The sequence below is a fragment of the Harpia harpyja genome, chromosome 3, assembly GCF_026419915.1.
Source record: "Harpia harpyja isolate bHarHar1 chromosome 3, bHarHar1 primary haplotype, whole genome shotgun sequence".
Lineage (NCBI taxonomy): Eukaryota > Metazoa > Chordata > Aves > Accipitriformes > Accipitridae > Harpia > Harpia harpyja.
Window position 1 is genome coordinate 3,155,712 of NC_068942.1, and position 26,654 is coordinate 3,182,365.

The window sequence follows — 26,654 nt, forward strand, 5'->3', positions numbered from 1 at the left end:
GTCATTGGAGAGTTGGTTTGTGAACATGACTTCAAACGTAGGTTCTGTCATTCAACCTAAATCTTGTTCAAGGTGTATGAAGTCCACGCTAAATTTTGGTCCACAAACATTATTAAACCTCTCCCATTACACTTGATAATGTGCCCTCTGAGCTTGGAATGGTTGTTTACACCAAAAGGGAACAAGCAAAATTCTACCAGGGAATACACTAAGGGAAAACTGAGTCCAGATAGAGATCCCAGAAATAAAGAAATATCTTTGGTAAAAAAAAATGAGTTGAAGGATGAGCAAAAGTTGACAACAGACAAGGTAGTCAAAAGTTAGGGTTTTTACAATTAATTCATTAATTGATTACTTCTCATGTTAAGGCTAAAAATGATTTGCCTAGCAAATTAGAGAAACATCTATATTTTCTATAAATGTAGGGATACATTATTCTAACTAAACAACATATGAGGGTTGCAGCCTATGGAAAAAAAGACTATGAAAAAAATATTTAGCATGCTGGTTTAGATCCAGTGATGAGAATCTGATTTGCCTAAGTTTCCAAAATGAATCCAATTAGTAATGTCATTTATGCTTGTTGGACAATGATTTCAATCCCTTCCTCTTAACTGGGTCAAAACATTCTGCTAAAATTAAACTAAGTGGCTCCAAGCATTTATAAATATGTACTAAATTTGTGCCAAGTCAAATGAAGAAAAAAAAAAATCTCAGTATAAGTCTCTGAATGATTTTGCCACAAATGAAATATCAATATCTAGAATCTTAATGCTTCTCATTGTTAAGTTTGTTTTGCCCTTTAGTTTGACTCGTATATCTTCTTAAATCACACTGCAAGAAAAGAGAAGAAAAGTACATATCATGTATTTCCATGACATAGCTCATGAAAGCAAAGTTCTATACAAAATGTAATTCTTCAGATAAATGGCCATTTCTTCAAATCCCTCTTGAACTTTAGGAAAGTAATTCCTCTAATGTAATATTCCTTCTCTTCTAATGGGGACATTGCTTTGAGGACAGAGCAACTGTCTTACTTTTTTATCGACATAGATTTTGTTTTTAAACATTTATCAGCTGAAAAACAGGCATCCTTATGTTGGAGTGAGTTCATGTTTCCAGGTTATCATCAGTATAGTAAAATCCAGTGGACAAATCATAATAATGTGATGAAATTCTTAATTAGTGAGACCAGAACTGGCAGCAGATGCTGTGAAATATTTTAAAGAAGCCAGCCTATAGAGATCCTACGGTTTCTTTCTGTTTTTCCTTGTTCCTAAAACTGTGCAAATTCAGGGTGAGAAAGACATTCTAATTTAGCTTCATCTTTCATTCTAAGTAGCACACAGGCACAGATCCGATCCTCCTAATCATAAACACTTAAATAAGAGCATTTTTGCACAAGTTCCATGGCCAATGAGAGAGGACCTTCTCCAATGAGTTACTCATCCCTTTGAAATCTGAATTGCCTCCAGCATTACATCTTGTGGCTAGAGCTGAATCCAGAAGGTAGTGCCTCTAATGTCTGATGTCAAGCAGGATGAATTTGCACCTATTGGGGTTTGTCAGCAGCATAGTTCAAGCACTGTCTCTTTCCTGACTTTTTATTGTCATAAAGGAGTGCAGCTGCTCCCAGCAGAAAAGTTCTCACTGAGGATGAGAAAAGTCTACACATATTGCTACACACAACCAAAAAAACCCCCTTTATTTAATAAAGATTTCAGTTAGAATTATAACTGAAATGAAGAAAGCACTTGCATCATTCAAACAGTGGCTTCACTTTCATTAGTTGCTTAACTGCCTTATCTTCGCTGTTCCTCTCTTCTCCCCTCTCTTCACCTCCCTCCCCCTCTCCTCCCCTCCTCTCTCCATCCCAGGCCTTCACAGCTGAATAAATACCTGGTATTAACTTCCAGGGTTTTTTGGTATCCATTCTTGTTAACATAATAAGATCCCTGATTGGTTTTACCTTCTTTGGTTTCATACATTTTTTGTGTGCATAAATGCGTTTGTATGTAAAGTTTAAACCAATCTTTTAGTGACTGGCAGTTCACTAGAAACAATGATTTCAATGCAATATGTTGTAATTACATTAGTTGAACATGCTGGCCATAGGAATGAGTCGACAGAGACCATGTCACGTCAACATGCCTAGGGTATGTAACCAGCACACAGTGCATTCTATCACGACACCGTCATTGTTTATCGAGCAATTCAACATTGCTGCCCACCAAATACCACTGTAGTCTCATGGAATTACCACTGCAGACTGTGAAAAAATCCAACAGATTTTAATAGGCTTTGGATCAGGCCTGCATTAATTTTTGATCCCTCTTAAATATAATTTCTTGAATGTTTCATTCTTTTGCTCCTAAGTTTCACTAAGAAAACACATAATGCCAGTACCAGACTCCTCTGAAAGCAAAATTGCAAAGGCTGTGTACTCTGATCATTGCTCTGCTCTGTTGGAAGTGTCTGTGTTACCACGTGTCACACTGTTACATCTTGTATGGTTTCATTGTCTAACAAAAAGAATTTTTTAATGAATTTGTGGAGAATGTCACTTTGGGGATATTCACACATTTATGTGAGAGTTATGTTGTTTGTGTGCAGTGACCATAACATGGAATATAACACTTTTCTCTAAACATACAATTTATCTATCCATTAAGCCTTCTTACTAGACAAGGCAAGAGCCAGGTAGCAAAATACAGACTTCTTTGCTCCCTTAAATGGTTGTTAGGTGTCATCTATCACATTCAAGCTAAAAGATAGAAATAATAAATTTTACCTTTTATTGCAGTAAAAGGGTTTTGTTAGAATAAAGATCTCATTCATTGACCTTTGTTGTTATGTTTCAAGAAGAGCACTGACTTGGATAAGTAACAAATCATAACTGGATTTAACCAGTTCTGGTCTTAGGATCTTACATATATTTTTACTGTGGTGATATTTTTTGCCTCTAATGACATTAAATATGACCAGAGTGACCTTCTAGTGCTATTGATTTGATACATTTACAACATGTTTTATACCACGAAAGTGTTATTAAAGACATGTACTTCTGACTTTGTACTGATACTGGTTTTGTCCCACTGACTGAAACACCAATAAAGGCTGGTTTCTTTTGTGTATTTAGCAAATTTCCTGAGGGAGTTGGGACCACAGACACTCATAAGAAGTGCAACAATCTTCTGGGTGTTTTTTGCTCACTGTTGAGCACTATTTTTGGGAGAAGGTGTGTTTATTCTTTTGAAGTATAACAATTTCACCTTCTCCAGATCTTGCAGTCCCACAATGCTTGAAAAAGAGCCATTAAGGAGAATGTGTGATGCGTGTTCTTATACCTGTAATAACAATGCTGTTCCTAGTATTTAACTCTAGTACTCAAACACCTTTAGTACTTTTTTATTTAATAACTTATTATCTGACAGACCCCCTGCTAAAAGGGATATGAAAACTTGGATGGTCTTTGCAAAGATGAGCAATTAATTGCATTATATCGCAGACACTTTGAAAGTAGCTTTGAGAGCTACTTTCCAACCATTCTTCATTTTCTTTCCTTATTCAAGACTCAAAATAAGATGCAAAAGAAATGTCCTCATGGGACAATTTCTTTTTTTCTCTATCTACACATTGTCTATACAATGCTAGAAAAATGTCATTTTAAGGGGATGTTTTTAGATATGTAGAATTGATTTGAAGTGGTAGTGATATTTCTTGCTTATGTGTAATGGACATATAAACATTTTCTCCTCTTCTTTTCCCCCTGCTCCTTCCCATTAAGCATTGTACCTCCTGAGAATGGCAGTAGTGTGGCTGTACAGCATGCTCCATAATAAGAAAGGAGGTGAAAGGATTTATCAAAAAAAGATAAATCTAGTTTTTGAAGCAAACTGTGTTGTTTTGAATAGCCAGTATCCAAACATGGGCCATGTTGTGAGTTTAGGAAAACAGTATTTGGCCTCCTGCATAGGCCCTCAGCATTCAGCTTTGCTCTTCAGAGAAATGGGATTTAATTAAATGTCAGTTACACAGTGCCACTAAGCACAAAGACTTAGATACTTGTGTTAGAAAGTGTGAAGGCAAAAATTTGTGATACTGAGCAAGGACTCCACACCACTTCCCCATCTGCCCCTGTGCTTTCTCTGGTCAGTTTGTCATACCACAATTTTACTGAAATATTAAGGGAAAGAGCCCAAATTGTTTGATAGGGAAAGAAGCAGAGCAAGGGGGAAAATACCCGCTTCTCTTCCTTGCCCTTCAGTAAGTGAAAAAAACTTCAGCTCCCAGTCATTGGAACAATTCTTCTTTGTTCTTGTGTGGTTCAGTTTTGATTGCTGAACCAAAACACAGTATGTGCATTCCTGAGAAGCAATCAGAAAGAAATAAGTGCAATTGTTAATACTTTCCTCTTACTTATAATTGCTTACTAATTAGTTGTTTCTAATGTTATGATTGCCTGAATTTTTGTGCTTTGTTGAATTGTTTAATTCTATTAGGAAAGCCTCTAAGTGAAGAAATTTGATTCAAACTAGAAAATACTAGTAATAAAAAATGTTTCCTCACACATTCTCTGTAATTTTTCCCTAATAACCAAACTGTTATTGCTAAAAGCTATTGCTTTTTAATGAATGCTTTATTTGGTGACTTGCCTTAAAAACAGCTCTCTGAGCCTTGTAGAAATGGGACTTTAACCACTGTAACACATAAACAGGAACACCTTTATATTCTTTAGGATTAGTAAATTTTATTCCTCTGAATTTTCTGCCCACTTTCCTTATAAGATTAATTTTTAAAAATACTATCGTGAAAAAAATACATTTATTTGTTTGGATCACCATAATCCCTTACACAAAACTCCCATTAGTTGCTTGGATAGGCATGGTAGTTTAGCACTTTGAATGGTAGAAAGCTACGCCTAAGCAGTCTTCTTTAAAATGATACTAAATTATATTAACTCAGGAGAAGCTTTTATGAAAATTATCACAAGGTCCCTGTGCATCCTTGGAGTTTAAATATGTTACCAGCTGGACTGCATACAGCTAAAGAAGAAAATGAAAACTGTTTTTCCCTCTTTAGCCCCTGAATTGCCAATTCCCAAACCAGACAGGCTGCTTAAGTAGAGCTAGTGCCTATCATCCTTTGGAAACTGTGGATCAATGCATTGGAAGCCAAACTCTTTTACAGTGTCCCAGCACCTTGACTTTTAAAATCCATCACATCTCTAAGGATGGAGTACCCTCATATTCATCAGTTTTCTTAAAGAACTACTTCAGCTAAATCAGCACAGAAACAATTCCAAAACAGACTGGTTAGGATGTAAGGATCTATAAAGGCATAAATATGCAGGATGAAGATGAACAAGTCAGAGCTTACCTAGCATTGATCTTTTATAGTGTCTCTTCCACTACAGGGTTCTTTTAATTAGCTGACAGATGCTTAATACTCTGTGTCCTAGTGACTGGACTTCTCATGAAAATCTTTCCCCATCCAGATTTGTCACAGAAGGGGACCCCTGGTTGAAGACCCCTTTATTCCCTTCGTATGGAAGGGTCTTCTGGTGACTATTCAGATTTAAAACTCCTCTGTTTCCTAGCAATTCCTTAATGCTTCTCTCAGCAGAGAAAGATTTGGGATCTTATTGTCACTTCATCAGTGTCTGCTTTCTCATGCTTCGGAAATGTAAATGGCTGAGTGTGAATCTTCCTGCCCAGACAGTAAATAAAGACTGTTAACCAACATAAGCCACCATAAGGCAAAAAACTGTAACCACCTGTTAAGCAGTATTCAAACCTGAGCGCGAAGCTTTCTCATACATTGATTCTAATATTCTATACAGATTCACATAAAACAATTATTTATACCATATACAGGTGGATTTAACTCTTCACTGCTTTTGCCAGGGATGCGACACAGAGTAATCAATCTATTTGGGATGGTAAAGGACTTGTAGATGATACCATAATAGTATCTGTAGGGGATATGCTAGATGTGCATGCTTTGAAAGTTAGATCTGATTCTGGGATGTATTTGGACTTCTGTGAGCCTGTCTGCTGGTTCTCAGCCAAGTCAATTCTGCTGGTATCGTTGCTGTATGTGAATATGTGGAAATGGAACAGTATCTAAAATCACTGTTTAACTATTCCAACAATCTCATGGCTTTGGGATTCTATTTGTTCTCTAGTGTCTCATCCCTTACTGGGACTTGTGTCAGCTAGTTGTCTTTTACCTGTTACCTCTTCCATTCAATAGGCTTAACGAGAACAATTAACAATGAATAGTATGTAATTTGCATTCTGGCTCTTTAAATGTTACACTAGATCCTCAAAGCAAATTTAATAATCTTTGAACGATCATGGCAACTGGGAGAGGTACCTGAGGACTGGCAGAAAGTAAATGTTGCTGTGACTTCAAAAAGAGCAAGAAGAAGGACGCAGGGAACTACAGGCTGGTCAGCCTCACCTCAGTCCCTGGGAAGGTGATGGAGCAGCTAATCCTGGAAACCATTGCCAGACACATGAAGGACAAGAAGTTGATCAGGAATAGTCAGCATGGATTCACAAAGGGAAAGTCATGCTTGACCAACCTGATGACCTTCTATGATGAAATGACTGGCTTGGTAGACCAGGGGACAGCAGTGGATATTGCCTACCTTGACATCAGTAAGGCTTTTGGCACTGTCTCCCGTAGGATGGTCGCAGAGAAGCTGATGAAGTATGGGCTGGATGAGCAGACAGTGAGGTGGATTGAAAACTGTCTAAACTGCCAGGCCCAGGGGGTGGTGATCAGTGGCAGGACGTCTAGTTGGAGGCCAGCAACTAGCAGGGTAACTCAGGGGTCAATATTGGTTCCGTTTATCATCTTCATTAACGATCTGGATGATGCGGCAGAGTACTCCCAGCAAGTTTGCAGATGACGCAATACTGGGGGAAACAGCTGGTACACAGAGGGCTGTGTTGCCATCCAGAGGGACCTCAATAGGCTGGTTTCATCCTTTCTGCTGAAGAATTGAAAGCACCGGGAGAGTCCTCTTGCAATATTCCTCACATTTCTTGAAACCAACCCTCTGTGTGAGATGCAGGTCACTTAGAGATCAAGAGTACACATAAGCTCCATGGAATATTTGTACAAATTATTTGCTATCTATGCAAGGTACTTAGCATTTCCTCTTGACCAGCCCTAAACAGCTTCACACAAACCTTGAATCACGGAGTTTTTGTTTGTTTCTCTGCTTTCTGGAACTCATCTTGGCTGTTCTCACTCCAAACTGATTTCCATCCAGGCAAAAATCATTTTAAAAGATCAAAAATCATTTAAAAGATTTCTCTTTTTTTGTGAGGACAAAAAGTACCTGATCCTTTCACAAAGTGAAAAACAAAGAAGAAAATACCCCCTCCTCCAACCTTTCAGAAATGAATTCATCTCAGGTATCAAATGTCCTTATATAACAGCATTAGTTAGAATTTGTTAAAAAAAACATTTTTATACTTTTCCAGCCTTGACTTTTTTTTTCCTCAGTAGTACTCATAAAAGAAATTGAAGTAATTATATGAATTCTCATAAGCTACATCCTAAACAAAGCATAAGGCCAGATATAAGTCTTTTTTTGCCTCAGCTAAGCTGACAAAAGACGTCTAGTGTTAAACCACATGTTTTGCTCCTACTGTTCATCTTTTTTTGGTAGCATTTGCCCTGAAGATATGAGACGATATATTCAAAGTGAGAACCCTCTTCAGTTTAAAAGACACATTCTGTATTCACATTGAATGTGGGAATTACAAAGGCAGAATGGGATGCATTTGTAGTCTTATTTGCACGCCAAAATTCAAATTGTTCTCCTGACTATGGCTTGTATCATGACACTGTTGCAGACTCTGATACAGACACAGTTCCAAAGATGTTGGTATTTTTTGAATGAAGTTCTTATCTGCATGTTTTGCGGCTGAGGTTTTCTAGATAAAGCAGCCTCAGAAGGGCAACATGAAAGGGAAATACTGAAAAAGCACATAGCAAAAAGCGTAAATCTGAAACCATTTCCTCTTGCATAGACTTACTATACGGGCAGCTGACTTTGTTCTGCTTAACAAGTTAGAATATGCCAAAGACAGACCATTCAGTTTACAGAAAGTGTGAATCTCATCAGCCATAAAGAAGAAAGACAATATATGAGATGCTTACCAGACAATATGAAACAAACAAACAAAAAAAAAAACCCTAAACCACAAACATTTGCAGTATGTGTCCTTCAAAGCTCTGGTTGCTTGATTAGGTAAAATATAAAAGATCCATCCCAGCAAGGCACATTGATGAAATTTGAGTAGTTTTGTACTCAGAGAATTAACAAGAAGCAATCTACAAAGAGGGTATGGAAAAAAAGGTTTTTAATAGTTTGACTGTCATCCAAAACCTGAAATGCTCTCTTTCTCTACCTACATTTGGAAGCATAACACCTTGCTTACTAAATCTCATACTCTGATAACAGTAACTACTAGATCTCACATACCATACAATGTATCAAAACAGCTCAATCTTTTAGCAAGTGAATCTGCTTAATTTACTCATGTATAAACATTGCTTTAATATTAGGATAAATCCATGAAACATTGTGCTTTAGTTTGTCTAGGCCCCCCCCAAAAAATTGAAGAAAATGAGGACTTTTCATTTCAGAATGAAACATTTCAGATTCATTCCAGTGACATTCCAGTTAAAAATTAAAACAATTTTTTCAGAAATATTTGTATATTTTCCAAAGAATTTGAGAAAAGTTTCATTTAAAAGTTTTGAAAATCAAAAGGTGGAGTTTCCAAATTTTTGTTTCAGATATCACTTTATTTATAAAGTTGCTTTTGGATATTTGGATATTTTAAATTCTCTACTATAGTCTGTTCAGTATTGATGAAAAAAGTACTTGCTTTTTTTAGTATATCCTTTCTCAAGACGAAACAGTCGAAAAAGAGTTATTAATTCTTTTGCAGACTTTGATTTTTTTTTTTTTTTTTTGTAAGCAGAATCTGTATCTTTCCCTTTTTTCAGAAAGCTTTTCTCCAGTGAAAAGCTGTAACAGCTAAATTTCTCATTGGCTGCCACCTTGCCTATGTCTCAGAGGCTAGGGGAAACCTCCTGCAGGTTAATTCCTCTTACTGCTTTACTCATCCCATAGGGAAGAGGAGACTTGGCCAGTGTAAGCGTGGAAGCAGCTTTTGGCCCTGCACACCCATACGTGCTGGTCCAGAGCCTGATGTTACAGCCCCTGCAGACCCTAAGGGCTGGACCCTTAGCAAGGGCTTCTGTCATTTGAACTAAAGGAAAAATTCTCAACAGCATTAGGATGTCATCCTCAAAATGTGTGAGCACCGAAGAGGGATAAAGTGCTTTACTGGTGGTTTTGACTGCTGGCTGACAGCAGAGTGATTGTACAAAATACTGGTTTTGGAAGACAGTATGCTGCAATATTCATAGGTTTTTGAGCCTCATACCCCTTACACACTTCTCCTGGAAGAAGTGTAATTATTTTTTCCTCCTTTTCTTAAAAATTCTTGTACATATCCTACCTTTCTAGTCCCCTTGTTCTTATTCCTGTCCTGTTTTGGGTGTTTATCCTATCTTACTTCCACTCTTCAGGCTTTCCCACTCTCTGTTTGTCCACAAAGTAACTCTTATTCTTTGTTTTTTCCATCTGTCATAATCTCCAGCGCTTGTCAACCTTCCTACCACGAGGTTCTCCTATCACTTTCCAGTTCCTTGGCTACAGTCTCTTGACACAGCTATGTCCATTTTTCTCCTCAAGCTCTTTGGTCAACTTGTACATCACCTATTTTTTCTTCCAGTCACCCCAAGTATCACCTGGCCCAGGCACTTTGCTAGATTAGTGTTTGTCTCCTACCACGGCAGACCACTTTTTTTGCTTGAGCAGTCACAGTCTCCACCATGGCTTCCCATCTCAGTCTCATCACCCTTGACACAAAAGTCAGATGTCTTCTGCCCTCAACATTGCCCCTCTAGCCCCCTAGGATACTGACACTTTTTAAAGAAAAGATTTTTTATACCAAGGAAAGAAAACCTTTTTTTTCTTTTCCCTAGCTGTTTTGTTTTGTGGGTTTTTTTAAATATACCTACATTGCTCTTTTGGTGTTCTTTGCCAAAAACCAAACTCAGCCTGCCACTAATTTCAACACTGAAAGTTTCACCACAGGTAGTTAAATATGGTAACAAATTAAGTTACTGGAATTAGAGTCTTATGAAAGGAAGTACCAGGCAAACTTAATAAAAGTCATTACTACCATCCCTATCTCTCCTGAGTTTCTTCCTTACCCTACATTTTCCTGGTATCTTCTGAAGACAGATGATAAGTAACAGGTTATATGAACATTTGAATGTGACTTCAAAATGTTGCCCTCAACATAAGTACATATTACCCAAACAATAGGGCTTACTTCACAAATACTACAGGTATCTCAGAAATGACAGAATCAAGCATGATCTTTAGCATTACACATTCCAAATACACATACATTTTAGATATTTTTTTTTCAAAATACTTATTTTCTGTGCCAATTTTTCAGATTTAGCATTACAGCCCATGTAATCAGTTTGTGGCTTTTGGCTAAGTTGCAAAAATCTGAAAGTTTGCCCTTTCCCTTTCCCTCTGTGAATTTAGTGTCTTTTAACAATAGACTGTAAGTCAGATTTTCAAGTTAAATGATTGCAGTGGCCACCGCTACTAGTGATTTTAAAATTATGATCAGATAACACCTCTGGAAAATTCTGTTTTGTCAGGCATGCTATAATTACAATATATAACCATGTTTAAAATGCTCGTAAGTATGTAGCTGCATAAGCTAGTACGTATCAGGACTTTGTGAATGCATGTAAAGAAAAAGAGCTAAATTTTTGCATTCTGATAGCATGTAAAATACAGGGGGTATAATAATTTTTTTTTACTGTTAAGTAAACTACTTATTAGTATTTATTTGGGCTAGAAAGTGCATGATGCCCTACTTGCCTTCTTCATAAAGAAGAGAGAGTTATTGACTTTTTTATTTTCATCTTTATATCCTTAAGAGGAATATACAGAAATAGTTTCTACATAAACAGTGAAAGATGAGTTTTTAATTGGCAGCTTTCATCCTGCAAGGTATTTCTCTTTATCAAACTGGCACCCACTGGGATTAAATTTTAGGGGATTGTGTGTTTGTTTGGGTTTTTTTTAAAGAAGATCTGATTGAGAAATCTCTGACAGAGTACTTTGATAAGAGAACATTGTTTTCGATCATAGTGGGTTTTGTGGCAATGTACTACTTTTAGTCAATTTTACTCACAACAATTACTTTAGTTCAAGGATGGAGTAAGTTTATCCGTTGAAAAAATAAAATATCCCAGAAACTTTCTGGTCTTGCCCAAGTGTCTTTGTAAAATGGCCAATGGTAGAGGACAGAGCACATCCACACCGTGCAACTGGTTCGTGGCTTGCCAGGCCTCGCAGGGGAACCTTGGTCTGTCACGTTTGGGCTGTGAGCTCTAGTCATGGGAGTTGCTTTCTCTGTTTTCCAAAGAAATCTCAGATTCATCTGACAGAGGAACATCAGAAATACTGAAAATTTAGGGAAAAAAATTGTTTCCATTCTTAGATTTAGTGGAAAAGCAGTAAGTCATTTGCAGAAGGATCTGATTTCCAACTCCATTTTCAAGGGTGCTTTATAGATAACAAAGATGTAGCCTTTGCGCAAGTTAGGGAAGACGACGACAAAGGATAGTATAACTGGATCAAATACCGCAGCATTTCTGACACACCGCTCTGTGTTTCACCATTTACTGTGACATGGTAGTCAATAAATAAACCCTGCACCTCAGTTTATAACACAGGGAGCCCTGGAGTCCATCTCAGTTTAGAACTGTCACAGGGAACAGCTCTTTTTTTTTAATATGGAATGAACAGCAGAGGAAAGAAAAAGTCATCAGCAAATCAATTGCATGAAAACTAACTCGTTTCAGATGCCAACATTCCTCCAATCATTTTCCCAAACACGTAACTGACTAATAGTTATCTTTTAAAATCTTGTCAACCTTAATCTCAGAGTGAAAAACTCAGCTTTTGGAATAAATTAGATCAATTCCATCTGTGGTAAAGTATGTGTTCTTGAAAGCTTTTAAAACATAATAGGAGGAAGTGTGACTACACAGGCTAGAGCTCAAAAATCAAAAGGGAGAAAACCTCCCTGATTGTGAAAGACTAGGAAAGAGGTACCGTCATTTATGATCCCTTTATTCGCTTAATTTGCTTGAAGCCTAATAAAATATGTCATTATCACTATTAGATGTGAGTCCTTCTGGAACTCCTCAATGTATCTGAAAATGGCTGTGAAATATAAAATCAGAAAATATATGTGTGAATTTTGGGGGTTTCCATTCAGCTGTCCCAAAATGCAAATATTCTGGGAGAAGTAGGACTCTAACACTAGAGGAATAATGGATTTAAGTGTGAAATTGTCAATAATTTCTCATCTTGTCCTACAAAGATGTCTCATTGAGCCTTTTGACTAAAATCTTGTTGATATGTGGAACCTGGCTTGTGATCACACTAGAGATTTGTGCTGTTATAACTCACATAATGGGAATGAAATTATACAGATGTTTTCTGAAAGAACATGGAGTGGACTCATGGCCCCAGTTTGGAAGCCATAAACTTTAACCATCTTTTCCTTGTTTTCCTAGCTCCTGTCCGCTACTTTCAATGTGTCTTCCTAAATGGACCTAATGGATTTGGACTGCAGTTTCCCACTAATCCCCCTTCAAACAAGGAAGAAAAGACTCACACAAAGACTTCCAAGAGAAAGACAAGGAAACCAGGGCAGTAAAGAGACTGAGTCCTGCGATCGCTCACATGTTGCACTTTATCTTTCTGCTGAGGTCCACAGTAGTTACAGTGGTACTTGTCATTGCAAAAATGTGATCCACTTGGACACATGTACCTGGAAAAAGTTTCCATGGGGCAGAGGAAAAACAAGCAGTAATGAACCGTGTTTGAGAAAGGTAGAAATGTAAAAGTGCCCCATTTCTCATGGAAAGGCTGCAATGCTAACAAAGCATTGACCTGGTTGTGTGTGTGAGCGTGCGTGTGTGTGTTTTCCTGCCTCTTTTGCTCTTCTTGTTTTTCTTTACCTACCTGCTCAGCATTGAAGTGAGTCTGTTTTCCATTTAATCTTATCTAGGGAGTGAAAGGTTGAATGTAGCTCTTATATCAGCAAGATTGCAAAACTACCTGTGATCCTAAATCATTTCTTCTTAACGTTCAATCAAATTGCTGACAGGAAAAAGCCTCACTAAGTCATGAAAATGTGCTCTGTGACTGGTGCTATTTTTATGTCTCATTGACCAGTGTAGCCCGAAGCTCACACTTATTCGGAGCAGCTCAATATACTATCAGTAAGTTGACTCCGCAAGTCATGTTAATGATGAATATTTCTATTTAACTTGAAGTAGTGAAAGCATGGTCTGTTTGCCCTGCCTTTTCGTGAAATACGAACTCTTCACTTTCTAAAGCCCAAAGTGAGCAGAAAAAGTGAAGCAACATGGCAAAGGTGAGGAAAACCAGTGGTTTACCAACATGAATGTCCTAAGAAACAAGTGAAATAATTTTAGTACTTCTACTTTTCTTCTGTGGGTAAATCAGACTGACTTGCAGTGAAGACCATGTAAATGGAGAATATGCCAGCCAATCATTTGCTATTAGCATAAGTCAGATGAAAAGCTATGATGTGAGATGCCACTTATGAAACTAAAGCAATCCAAATTTCCAATAGGTAAGCACGCCAATTTGCTGCAATTTCAGATCAGTGAACAAAACAAACAAACAAACAAACACACAAAGAAACCCAAACAGGAGCATATGAAATAATCCAGGTAGCTGATTTTACTAGATGAAACGAAAGGACTTCCTCACAGCACACTACTGTTGATAGCTCATAGATGAGAAATGGAAGTAGATATGCCAATCCTCAACCTTCTTTTGTGCATTTCTGTAGGAATAATGGATTTGTTGCCTTAAGAAAGAGATGGGATGGCATTTGATCCATGTGAAGGCACATGACTGAAAACTGGCATCTCAATTGTCTGTATGTCTGGCAATGTAAATAATCATGTTTTTGCAAGCTGCTATTTGTTTGTATCTCCTTACTATATTTTTGCATTTAATCTGTGAAATGTACAGCAGTGATCTTAGTTATATAGTTATCTGGTGAAGCAGCATGATGCTCTTCGTACAACCTGGCTACTTGTAAAGTCTGATCACACCAGTAACTATATACTGCTTTTTTATTTTTGGCATAGTTCAAGATAACATCAGCCCCTTCCCCAACCCCTCTCCATGCTGACCCATTCTTACCTTAAGCAAATAATTTACTCACATGAGTTTTGGACAACTGAGTCTTTGACAGGTTAATGCAATTCAGAAACATTTGCTGTTACACTGCTGGGTCAGGTTGGTACTCTCTGATTATTGGTCATGGCCTTACATGAACTGGGTTCTTGGTCTTAATGTGCTCTCGTATTGCACAGGTCCTGTGCTGCAAAAACCATCATTGCAAAAAGCAGTCTAGACTGTGGTTTCTGGAAAGAGGTAGGAACAGATTCTGCCCTAGGAGTAGCTCTTCCCACAAAGGAGCACACTGCAGATAAAAGTGTTCATGGTGAATGCCTCCACAGTCACCTGTGAAATCTGCTCAGGAGATAGAGCTACAAACAGAGAATATTTCATAGTAAAATGACAATCTTTAATTTTCTTTCAGTGGGCCTTTTTATATTTCCAGTGACTTCTTTTCCTTTCCAGTTTGTGATTTTGCCCTAGATTTTTACTGTGAAAGCTGTCTTAAAATGAGATTATAACTTTCTGAAAATCAGTTATTTAATTCAAGACCTTATCTAATTCCAAAAATCAGGACAACATTCTAATATACTATAAGCTGTTATTTTTTTCAGCTTCTTTTGGCAAAATACATTTTTTCATTACAGTTAGCCTTAATCCTTTCTTCCCATTTGAGTTGGGAGGTGATAAGAATATGTTCCAGATCTCATTTCCATAGTGTTTCAATTAGATGTCTGAAAGCTTTGGAAATATAAACAATTAATATCATTGAGTAAGTGATATAAAATCAGTCATTTATTGTTGTTTCCTAATCTTAGTCACTGCCTCGAAGAACAGGAGAAACAGGTACACTCTCAAAGTGGCAAGTATTTTTCTCTTTAAATTCATCTGGAAACTTTGAAAAAAATACTTGAATTGCATGGGGTTTACTCAAATTAGCCTGAAATATTGCAAAATCATATGCTGATTGTTATCCATTTTGGAAAATAAAAAATATAAACCTTGTTCCCAGTGGCTGTGATATGTTTTCCTGTGAATCCAAAAGTGGAGGACAAGGGTTTACACATGTAAGTTTTCTACCCCTGCTAAGCATATACAGATCTTCTGAATATAAAGATGCAGCATTGCTTACAATTAGGCTAGAAAAAATGAATCATTCAGCTTTATATTTATTCCTAATGAGCTTTTTGCAATGCTTATCTTAGCTAGTCTTTTTACACACTTTGAGGATTACACTCTGACATACAAAAACCTAAACAGTTGCTGCAGTCATTCAAGGTAGGACTTTGTACCAAAATCACATATGTTCATCAAAGTGGTTATTTAAAATACAACTGCACAACCGATACAGACAAACCTGCAATCTCCAATGACTAGTCTGTAGTCCAGACAACTGGGAAAATGACCACCAAGAAAATGAGAGAGTAAAAATAGTGAGATTCCCCCAGCACCACCATAGAAAATATAGCTCACCTGTATCAGCAATTGCTAAAACAGGTAAGCTGGTGCATGAACCGGACTGCAGCCTGAAGATAGCACAGCTGCAGTTCCACAGCTCTGCATTGGGGTTCAAGAGTCTTTTGCCCCATGGAGTTTGGTGACCCTTCCCATGTGGGAGGTTTGTTGCTCGGCAGTTTGGCTGTGCAGGTAGATCGGTATTTCTATATCCCTTCTCCTCGAAAACACACCTTTCTCTGAAATTCTAAAATCCTGCTGAAGTCAACAGGAACAGTAAATTTCCAGCAACGCTGAAAATCGAGACTTGACCAAGCCCAATGAGATCAATTTTTCACTGCTCAGCCAAGAGTAAAAGTTGCCCACCCCAGAGCTGCCTGCTCTCGCTAGTACAGTCCACGGGCCCCGTCCGCAGCGCTCAGTCCATGTTCGGCGTTTCACATTTCTACCCACGCCACAGCTGGAGTCTGATTTTGCCCATTTTAAAACCTTCCAACGAGAGCTTTTCTGAATGGCTCATTTCTGTTGCTCCGGTTGCTGACGCAATTTCCGAGGGAAGGTCGGAAAGTCTGTGTAAGAAGCTATTTTGGTGATTAACTGTGCCAGTGCACTTGGTGCAGGTGCCCAGGTGCTGGTGGGGGGCTGGAGGGGAACCTCTGTGAGGAGAGGCCGGGGCTGCCCCGTGCCGGACAGGGCCGGTTCCAGCCGGCTCCAACCGCCGGGCACGGCTGAGGCCCGCAGCCAAGATGGCGGCGCCTCGGGGAATGCGTGTGTGAGGAAGGGCAGACAGTGCCACAGAGAGAGAGGAGGAGGGAAGAAAGAGAGAGAGAAGCAGCGGAGGGAGCACCAAGGTTGGAAGAGGAGGAGGAAGAGGAGGTGCACCGCGCCGGAGCAGAGATTCCCCTGCAGCCTGTGGAGGACCCATGCCAGAGCAGGCAAAAAGTGGGAGGAGGACAGAGCAGCAGAGAGGAACCACCACGTACCAACCATAACTGCTAGAGACTGGAGTGAAGGAGTGAAGCTGAGCTTGGGAAAGGGGGGAGGAAAAGTGTTAATGTTCGTCTTTCTGTTTCCCACTATCCAAATTAGCAATTACATTTTTATGAGTTAATTTTCCCTGAGTTTGCTTTGTCCACAACAGTAATTAGTAATGAACCTGCCTGTCTTTATCTCGACCCACAAGCTTTCTCATTCCTGTTCTTCCTATTTTCTCCCCCTGAGGGGAGAAGCGAGCGAGCAGCTAGGTGGGAGTTCAGCTGTTAGCCAAGGCTAACCCACCACAGCTGGTTGTTACACAGATCCTATACACCTCCTACTGAATGGCAACAAATTGCTATTTGTCCCCACATTTAGGGTCTCCACTTAGAACACAAGACAGAAGATGCATAACTTGCACCTTGCCACAAAGATTTATCCCATTGGTCCCCAACTCTAGAACTACACTGCTAGGTTGTTTATACACAGCCATTTACTACTTAATATACTCTAGTTTAGATGCCAATTTCCCTGCAGAAAAACTCTATGACACTGCTTTAATCCAACATAATATGAGAAATGCAGTAAGCACAGTTGCAGAGGGATGTCTTTATCTGCCAGGACACAGGCACACAGGAGAGCAGCTGAAAGACTCTTTCCTTTCCTATCTTACTTAATGCTTTACTTGCACTTCAGTGTCCCACTGCATAATCCACTCAACACAGTGAGAAATGAGTGAAAGACTTACTCCCTCAGGGAGAACACTGGCTGTTTAAGCTGCTTTGGACTTAAGACAGTCAGCTGCGGACTGCCCACAGTTGCATACCATGAGTAGCACTTCCTTCCAAGGATTCAAGAGTTTGGAAGCCAAGAAAAAAAGTAAAATGATACCATAAATAACACTGGGTGAAGGAGAAAGCGAAGGTGTGAGGGGCTGGTAACTGACGAAATAAGAGGAAATATCAAATGCCTTATGAGGGTTCCTAGGCAGGAACTATGCATAAAAGAAGAAGAATTTGCTAAAGATTCAGCTTTGAGATGGTGATATTTCTGTCACCTTTTAGTTCTCCAGAAGGAAGAAACACAAAGGCAAATGAAAATATGAAGCATGCATTATTTATACACCTGAAAAGGTCATTAGATATCTAGCTTTCATACCATCCATTTATCCTGAGTGAGCTTTTCCAGAAATTCCCAATTAGCCAACTAGTTAAGGAGTCATATTATTCACCTGTGGGCAAAACCTCCTTATACAGAGTGTACCTCTCAATGTAGAATTCTTGGCCTTTCAATTAAACAATGAAATAACATGACATTTTGTGGTTTTTCTCTTGGTTTATGGTATATGCTCGTTGCTTGTGATACATCCTCTACACAACAATCTGTTCTGCAGCACTCGCATCTCAAGAACTGTGTTAGTTATTGCTGTAAATACTTCTCAGGAGTTTTCTTCAATTTCCAGTCTTGTCTTTTATTATGATAGAAATGAGTACAATTTTTAGAACGCTATTTTGTTTTCCCTGGTCCACATGCCCAGCAATTCAATTTACTCAGTGATGCTTCCTTTTGGAAAGGTATTGCAAAAAATGCACTTTCCAGATATCACTTTTATTATGTATGGGGGAAAAGGAGGTTCTGTTTTACCAATACTGACTAGATAAAATTTGTTTAAAACTTTGAGCCTGTTTCTTTGCATGGGTTGCTTATTCTCAAAGGGGAAAAAAAATGTCCTTGCTCAAATGACCAATGTGACCCCTGTGTTCCCTTTAGTTTGGTTCTTGTTCTGTGTTAAGAAAAACCTAAGTGGTCTCATTTTCTTTAGATGAAAGGATACTCTGCCCACAGGCAAACTTCTTTCCAGATATGTTTTTACCTGAAAATTTCTCTTCATTTTCTCTCGGAATATCTAATGGTAATAAGTATGCCCATATCCTAAACCTTTGGGGTTTGTGTCAGTCACCAATAGGAAATCATATTACATAATATTGTCTGGTGTCTGAACCAGGAAATCACTGAAGGTGGTTAGTAGTAGAGGTAGTAAGCAGCTTCTTCCTGATAAGTGTGATATTTGCTTTTATAAGTCTAAAGTTTTCTCATTTTTTGTGCTAAATTTTGCTCAGACATACATTTATTCTCTCACCTACCCCATGCTAAGCTCCAGCTAGGAGAAAAAGTGAACATTCTTTGAAACCAAATCACCAAACTGAAAAATTGTAATTATGCTAAAGGGTAAACAGAAACACTTTAATTGGCTGGTTTTTTATTCTGCAGAGGGGCATTACAAAAGAAAGGTCTTCTCAGTTTTGGACCTGTCAAAGAAATGGGAAAATAAAGCTGCTGACATTAATGCTCCAACACACTTCCCAGCTGAATGACAAAGATATAAATGCACATTTATTGTGCAACCCACCTTCTGTGGTTTTTTCTTTCAGAAGATGAACAATGCAAAGGAGGAGTCTTGAGTACCATGCTGTTAAATTAGAGCTTATCTGTAGCATTTCAATGAAGAAAAGGCAACATGAAGACAACTTGATGAGAACCTTCCATATGCCTCTCTAAATATCGTATCTTCCTGTCAAAGTGATACGGTCACTCTTTCTCAAAACAACTGAGTTTATTTGTTCTCTCCTTGACCTTGATGTGAGTGGGTGTAAGTCTGGCTTGAGAAAATCTGAATAAATCATTACTGCTTGGTGATTTTTTAGAGTGTGGAAGTCAATACCGTGTTCTGCTCTCATATATATATATCTGTGAGTGTATACTATACTTGTATATCTACCACTGACATTTCAATTGGAATGACAACATGTTCTCTGATAGATCAGATTAGTAAACTAGAACAAGGAAGCTGGAGTGGTGAGTCCAATAGCATTAACTGTTCTTTTCAAATGCACAAAAAAATGTAAAAAAAAATTACAAAGGTATAAAACAAAAACTACTTAAAATATCTGCTTTTCTAAGATTTTAACTGTTTAAATCAGTTTAAATTAGTTGTCAAGAGTGTTTTTCCCAGGAATGCCTTGCCAACTTATTTGTCATCTCTAGGCACAAGTAATAGAATTTAATAGAATTCTATAGACTTTAAGGACATTTGGATCACACCCTGAATCCACTTTTTCTAACTGATTGATCACTTAGCTAATCATTTTGGAAGCTTCCCCAAAAAGTAGAAGAGAAAATTGAAGTACCCGAACATTTTTTCACATATTCATTTTCAAAACAAAAGCAGAAAAGGCACTTGGAAAATTAGTACTGATGACAGTGAGGTTATTCAATGCTAAACGTCACAAAAATGAAACATCTGGGTGCTTCAGCTTCCAGTAAATAAAACCAACAGCATGCCTCTAATTTGCCTGAAACTTAATGATTTAAGGCAAAAATAGCCTAGCATTTTCAGTTTATAGCAGTGCTGTTGATGTCCTATTGTTTCAGTGTGTTACAATTAGTGAGAATGATAAGTCCATGTAACCAAAGGCAGAAATATTGTAAAATTAATCCAGGTATGGGAGACCAATTCAGATTTTTCATAGGGATATTTTACAGGTTCATCTGTTTGTGAGCAGCTCTTTCATGGACAGTAGTGATTGGCATACTGCAACAGAAAGGGTTTCTGCAATTTGGTTGGCATCATAAATTCTCTGAAAAATATTGCGCCAATAGAGCAGTTAACAAGGTTTGAGTATGACCCCATTTGACAGCTTTCACCCTTCATGTTGAGACCCCTACTACAAAGGGCTTCTATCACATGCAACCTTTGTCAGTCTTTTGCTTCCAAGAATGTACCATTCTCTGCTTTCGTTTAGATATATGTGTATTTTTAGTGTTAAAATAATTCTCTAACATTTGTTCTCTAATATTAATATGCTGTAAAAATAAAATCATTGGCTAAGATGCAAAGCCTTAGTTTTAGTATGGAGCTGAGTATTTTAGGCTTGTAATGGAACTATTGGTATAAGCAAGTTTTGTTATTTCATTTTTAAATCAGCCACTTCTCTTCTCTTATTTTGTCCTAACCAAAACTTTCAACTGAAAGAAAGTTATTATTTAAATTAATTTGGGAGGCTGTTTGATACTTTTACTAAGTTCACCGGTGAATAGTATGGAAGACCTTTTCCAGTATTTTCATACACTCTAAAGGCTGTTTTTCAAAAACAGCAATTCATAATTAAATCCAGAATCACTTGACATAGATGCTGTCTTCAGAGATATCAGCAATGAATGCTTTTCACACTGTGGATGACTTCTTACCTGTTGATGGCTCAGATACCAATCACTTGAAAAGTAAATTTAGTGGAGCTACACCATATCAGCAATCTGAGGACATAGCTTTCACAGCCATTGCATAAATAACATGCAAAGACTGATGAGTAAAAATGTCTGTGTGTGCGTGTATGCAGCAAGGCACCTGTACTCCCATGGACATGAGCATGCAGAGAGCAAAGCACTCTCCTTCAGCACACATTTGTAAATTCATGGGGTTTAAAGCTGAAATAGGCCTTTATATTTCATCCTGTGGCCTTTTATATAAAGTCCAATAATTCAAGCTGGAATAAAGCACAACTGTTTAAAGTCCATTTTGGTCAAATTAACAAAAGGTTTGTAGATTAAGCACTTTCTTTTTTCCATGCTGTCTGTATTTATAAGAGGTCTCAGTCTCCAGTGTTACCCTGTCTCATCTTTTCACAGACACAATTACCACCATTTTAGTAATAGTTTACATTAGTGTTCTCCCATTGGCACTGATGAAGCTATGTCAATTTATTGTTATATGTGACTCTCAGAATTGGATTTTGCCTACTGTGAAGACCCACAGGAGGCAGAGATCTGAACAAATCACTTCACTGTGGTTATTGATGAAGCTGTGATAATTATTGTTGTATTTGACCCTGAAAATCAGATTTTTCCTACCATGAAGACCTGCAGGAGGCACAGATTCGAACAAAGCCCATCACTGGTATTCTCCAGGAGAGGAAAAAGTGGAAAAGCTGTAAAGCTTTTAATTTTGGAGCACTGAGATATTTATTTAGGACAACAGCTTAGATCATATTAAATGTGCACATTTGTACATTAAAATTTAATGTTTCTACATTAAAATTAACTGACAAATAATTTTTAAAAACAGACTTTCTTTTAATGGAAAGCCTTCCAAAGTATCCAAACTAGTGGCTGCTTTATGAAGCCAATTTTAGACTTGTGAGAAAGAGGCCTGGGGGCAAACTATTGAGTGGAAAATCACACAGGTGAGAGTGAGAGATTGAGGGCACAAACACGAGTGCAACTGAGCTACTGGGATCTTTCCTTACTGAGGAAGACCTTCTTCCATGCTTTCCCTCTCCAGCTGAGAGGAGACACCAGACCTGCAAGGAGTTGGCCACCCCAGGAAGAAATGAGAAGCAGGAGGACAGTGAAAGCAGATGAGAGCAAAGCCAAGGCTTGAGGGATATGAGGCCCTGGGCTATTTGGAGGTTATGGAAGTCAAAAAAAAGTAATCTTACCGCTACAAAGTTAAATTGTGGTACTCTCGAGCATTTTCTATTCTTCCCTGGGACAGTAGCATTTTGCAAGTATTTCTGAGGAGCTGTCTTTGGATATACAACGCTCATGTTCAGTTTTGTGAACAGGGAATTAAATCCATTTCCCTTGCAAACCACAAGTGGGCTGTGTCTGCTTTTGTTCAATTATTTTTTTATAATAGCTTTGATGGATATCAGTCCCTGATCAAATCAATTGGCCTAGCCAGCATAAATCTGCAGCTATGCAGCTGAAGCTGCTGACCCTCTAAAAAATTAGCATTCTCTCTTTTTCTTCTCTGTGGCCGGCAAGCACCCAAACGCACTGAGCTGTCTTTATGATCCTCTGCTGATGGACAAACATCACCCCAAACCACTTTGTTAGTTCCTTGGGGGAAATAAAAATTCCCTCTCTACAGTGTGATCCCAGTGCTCTTTGGAAAACTGATGATCATGTGCTGGATAATTACTAGACAGCAAAGGCTTGCTTCTGTGATGTGTTGGAAACCTTGACTTTTCCTGGGGACAAAACTGCTGTTACCTCACAGGCAAGTAATTACCTCACCCACCAGATACAGTCTCAAAAGTCTTTATGGAGATGGGGCTCATCGTGTGTGTGAAGACTGAGACATTTGCTTCATGAGTTTATCAGAGCCAGGGTAGTTACCCCAGCTCGTGCCAAACAAGGTACCCAGGCAGAGTGCTCCCAAACTGTAGGCTGGATGCTCTGTTAATTGTCATTATTAGTAACTGTCCATCATTTGCACAGGGCTTGGCACACATCTTAACGTGAACATTAACATCATAATAATATACATTAATAATTATATACTGTGATAATGACATGAGTCTAATGTATATTACTGTGTTAATACTTGTCTTAACTGAAAATTGACAAAAGCAAAACAGTCACTGCTAAGCTTGTCTAATGTAAAAACTTAAAAATATGTGGGATTACACAAAAAGTGTAATGAGTTCTATCCTCTTGTCCAATTTCAATGGGCAATAATTTCTATTATACCCTCACAGGTACAAGAAAGGAAAACAGAAGGGCCCAGATCTCATCACTGTGCCTGACAGAAAACCAACTGCTCATACCAAAGTTAATTAATTTTGCTCTTTTCTGCTCCTTTAATATCTCCAAAGGCATCTTCAGATGTTTAATTTTTTTTCCCATTGGAACAAATATTAGATAATGCTTCTGTTCTTCTTTGTTAAAGAAAAAGAAAATAATCACTAATATCCCATGAGACAATGAAATAGCTTCTATCTAAGCTGCAGGAAGAGATGTGCAGAGCCTGATATCACACCAGTAAAACTTTTTCCCTTTCCACAGCTCCTGCCTCAGCCTTCCACGAAGGCTTGCTCATCCACGAAGGATTCTATGAAACAACACTGGTTCCATTGCCTGCTTCTGCCAATCACTCATGACAGAATAGAAAACAGCTCAGTCTTTTTAACCATTACATTTTCTTGCAAACCACAGCCCTGGGCTTAATACTTCTGCCTTTGTGCTGTGCAAAAGTATAACCTTATATAACAATACTAAGAATTCTCTATGTGAAACAAATATTCATATATAATAAATCTTTTTCCCTGCAGAGTAGGTACCATCTCTTCTGATCTATATGGTGTAGTACTTCAATAAATGTGATTCTGGTTGCTGAATAAAATTCCAATGTGCAAGGATAAAAAAAAGAAAATGTTCACTCTCCTCTCACTGCAGAAATAAAGATAGGATTAGATTCTCTGCCTACACTCCGACTATCAGAAAAAAATAGAAATACTTAAGGGTTTTGGTTAAACATTGAAACCACTTACTGATTGTAAAGATAGTCAGTGGAAAATTGGTAGACTCCAGAATTTTCAAAACTTTTAAAAGAAAGGTTAGATAAACTTGTGTCAGGTGTGACGCCATTGTAGCTGATCCTGCCTGGGGCAAGGACAATCACCTCGCAATGTCCATTCTAGCCCTACGTGCTATGGTTGAGTTAGTGTATATCCTTAACATTTTTCTTGGTGTAGCAATAAATTCTGAAATGCCAAGAAAGTGTATGCTCCTCCAAAGTTAACCAGCTTCCGAAAAAGCATTTGAGGTACTTTCATAGAAACGGTTGCATTCTGACATTCAATACTATGGCATATTTTCACGTATCTTTGAAAACAGTGGGCTACATTAAACTTATTTCTGGTAATTCAGACCTCACTTCAGAAGTAAAACCTTTGTGAATCCCAGTGACGCAACTTCTCTTCCAGGAACGTTGAGTAGCACCAACATCTAGAAATGAAATCCTGTTATTTAAAATTCCTGCAGCTGGACTAACTTCTGCATCTGCAGCTGTCCTAATTTGTAGTGCCATAGAGGAATGAGAAAAAAAATCCAGCTGTATTATATATTTGTATTACTTTAGACTCTATGAGAATAAATCTACAAAACAAACTGTGACAAGCTCTGAGGCTATATTTCTGTTTTCCCAATAGGTCACAGTGAAGATGAGCTGCTATACAAAAGGAGAACAACTAAAGCTCAGAGTGAATACAGAACTGTATCACGCAAAGGACACTTTGAATGTGATTTGTCTCAACTTCATCTCTGGTTTGCCAGGTGTCCAGTCTAAGGTAGTTGCTCAGTCAGTGTTAAGTCTGCAGTCTTTGAAGAGAGACTGGTAACTCCTTATGACAGTTCACCTATTCTGCAATAAATATCTGAGAGGTGGGATGAATCACCCCTGAGAGAAACACATCTTTCTTCATTTGCTGTATTCTCAACTAGCTAAGAGCAGATCTCTCTACCTTTCCTACAGCTAAAGCTTATGAGATTCATAAAGCTTATGAGATTCTGCCTAGTACTAAGGCTAGAAACAGACATGCTTTCAGTATACAACCATAACCCTAATGTATGGAAAAAGTGCAGTGCAGCATTTTCTGTATTTATATCAGGTTTTAGTTGCCAAAAGTAAAAGTATTCATATTAGTGTCATTTTTCTCTTCTCACTCCCTCTCCTCTTTTAAATCCATGTCACCTACATGTCACAGGAGTATGTTTCCATTAGACTTTCTAATTGGATTTTTTTTCTCACCAGGTGAAGAGGTGACATTTCACAGAGGCTACCACTATTTACATACCTGCATCTAGTGAATGAAAATGGAACAAGCGTAACTTGGATTTGTAGACTTTCTCTTTTTGAGGTAAATGGGGTGGGGGAGTTCCAATACAAGGGCTTACTGATGTTGAAAATATGTACTTTCATGACAGAGTTACTGCAGACCCAAACAAGGAAAACCCATCCCTAAGTACCAATGCTGGCTGCTAAAACTCCCTGATCCTATAAACAGTAGCCTGCTTTCCATTTGCCTCCTGTTTTCTTGTCAGGAATGAAAGGAAGTAACAAGGGAAACAGTCTAAAAGAAAAAAAATAGCCAGCAGCCGCGTGGGATTCAAACAACATGAGCATAAATCAGCTCAAACTCTGAACAATATTTTTACAGTATCCCTTGACCGCCCCCACTCCCATGGAACTATGTAGAACATAAGGATTGTTTGAATTGTTCAGAACATTATAAAAACTTTGCAAAATTCCTCTTTTTTACTGCTTGTGCAGGGTGTTTTTTTCTTCCTTTGACTTATTACAATTGCTTCAAATTTACAGAAGTGTAAAACACTCATTTCCTAATTAGTGATCCACTCCTCTGCAGAGACGCTGATGAAACCATGGCAGCCAATAATATTCCTGTTCAAGAATAAAACTTTGGCAAAGGCTTTCCTCTCAGCCTCAGAGCCTGACTGTGCACCGCTAAGGTCAGCTGGAACATGTCCAATCTTCAAACGACTGGAAGGTCAGGTCCTTAAAGTACAGCTGCCAGTCAGGTGCAATACAAAAAGCAATGTGCCTCCCACCATGCAGATACAGAATATTTGTCCCTGAAACTCTTTTCCCTCAGTGGTAAGCTCCTCAATGACAGCACTGGAGAGAGCAAGCCTGTGCTGGGCTATACTTACTCATCAATTGTCCAGAGTGCAAGATATTTCTGCTGTGTCAGCTATGTACCAGTCATGATAAATTTAGAGCTCTGAGTGCATGATTCTGTCATGCTTCTTACATCTTTAATGAAAGTGAACATATTTTACTCCTAGCTTAGCATATCATAACATCTAGAGTGATTTAAAAGTATCAGCCCCTCTGTTCTTTATCACTGTTAGTGCCAACACTGTATTTTTAATTTTTTTTTTTTTGCCTAATTCCATTTTTCACCTGCACCATGCTCACTGGAGAAGAGATCCCCAATTCTTCTCTTGAACTTCAAAAAAATATACACCTGTTTTCATAGATATGTCAGTCTGAGGTAGGCAG

General features: G+C 38.2%; 1 protein-coding gene across 12 annotated transcripts in view; it reads left to right on the forward strand.

Annotated features, from left to right (window-relative positions):
* Positions 1-15,372, forward strand: part of TRDN (triadin) — a 242,223-nt gene extending 226,851 nt beyond the window's left edge. For all 12 annotated transcript variants that reach the window (XM_052781181.1, XM_052781173.1, XM_052781170.1 and 9 more), the window contains one exon: positions 12,715-15,372. In XM_052781181.1, coding sequence (XP_052637141.1) covers positions 12,715-12,857 — 143 coding nt within the window. In that variant the 3' untranslated portion in view covers positions 12,858-15,372. The remainder of the gene's footprint in view (positions 1-12,714) is intronic.
* The last annotated feature ends 11,282 nt before the right edge of the window (positions 15,373-26,654 follow it).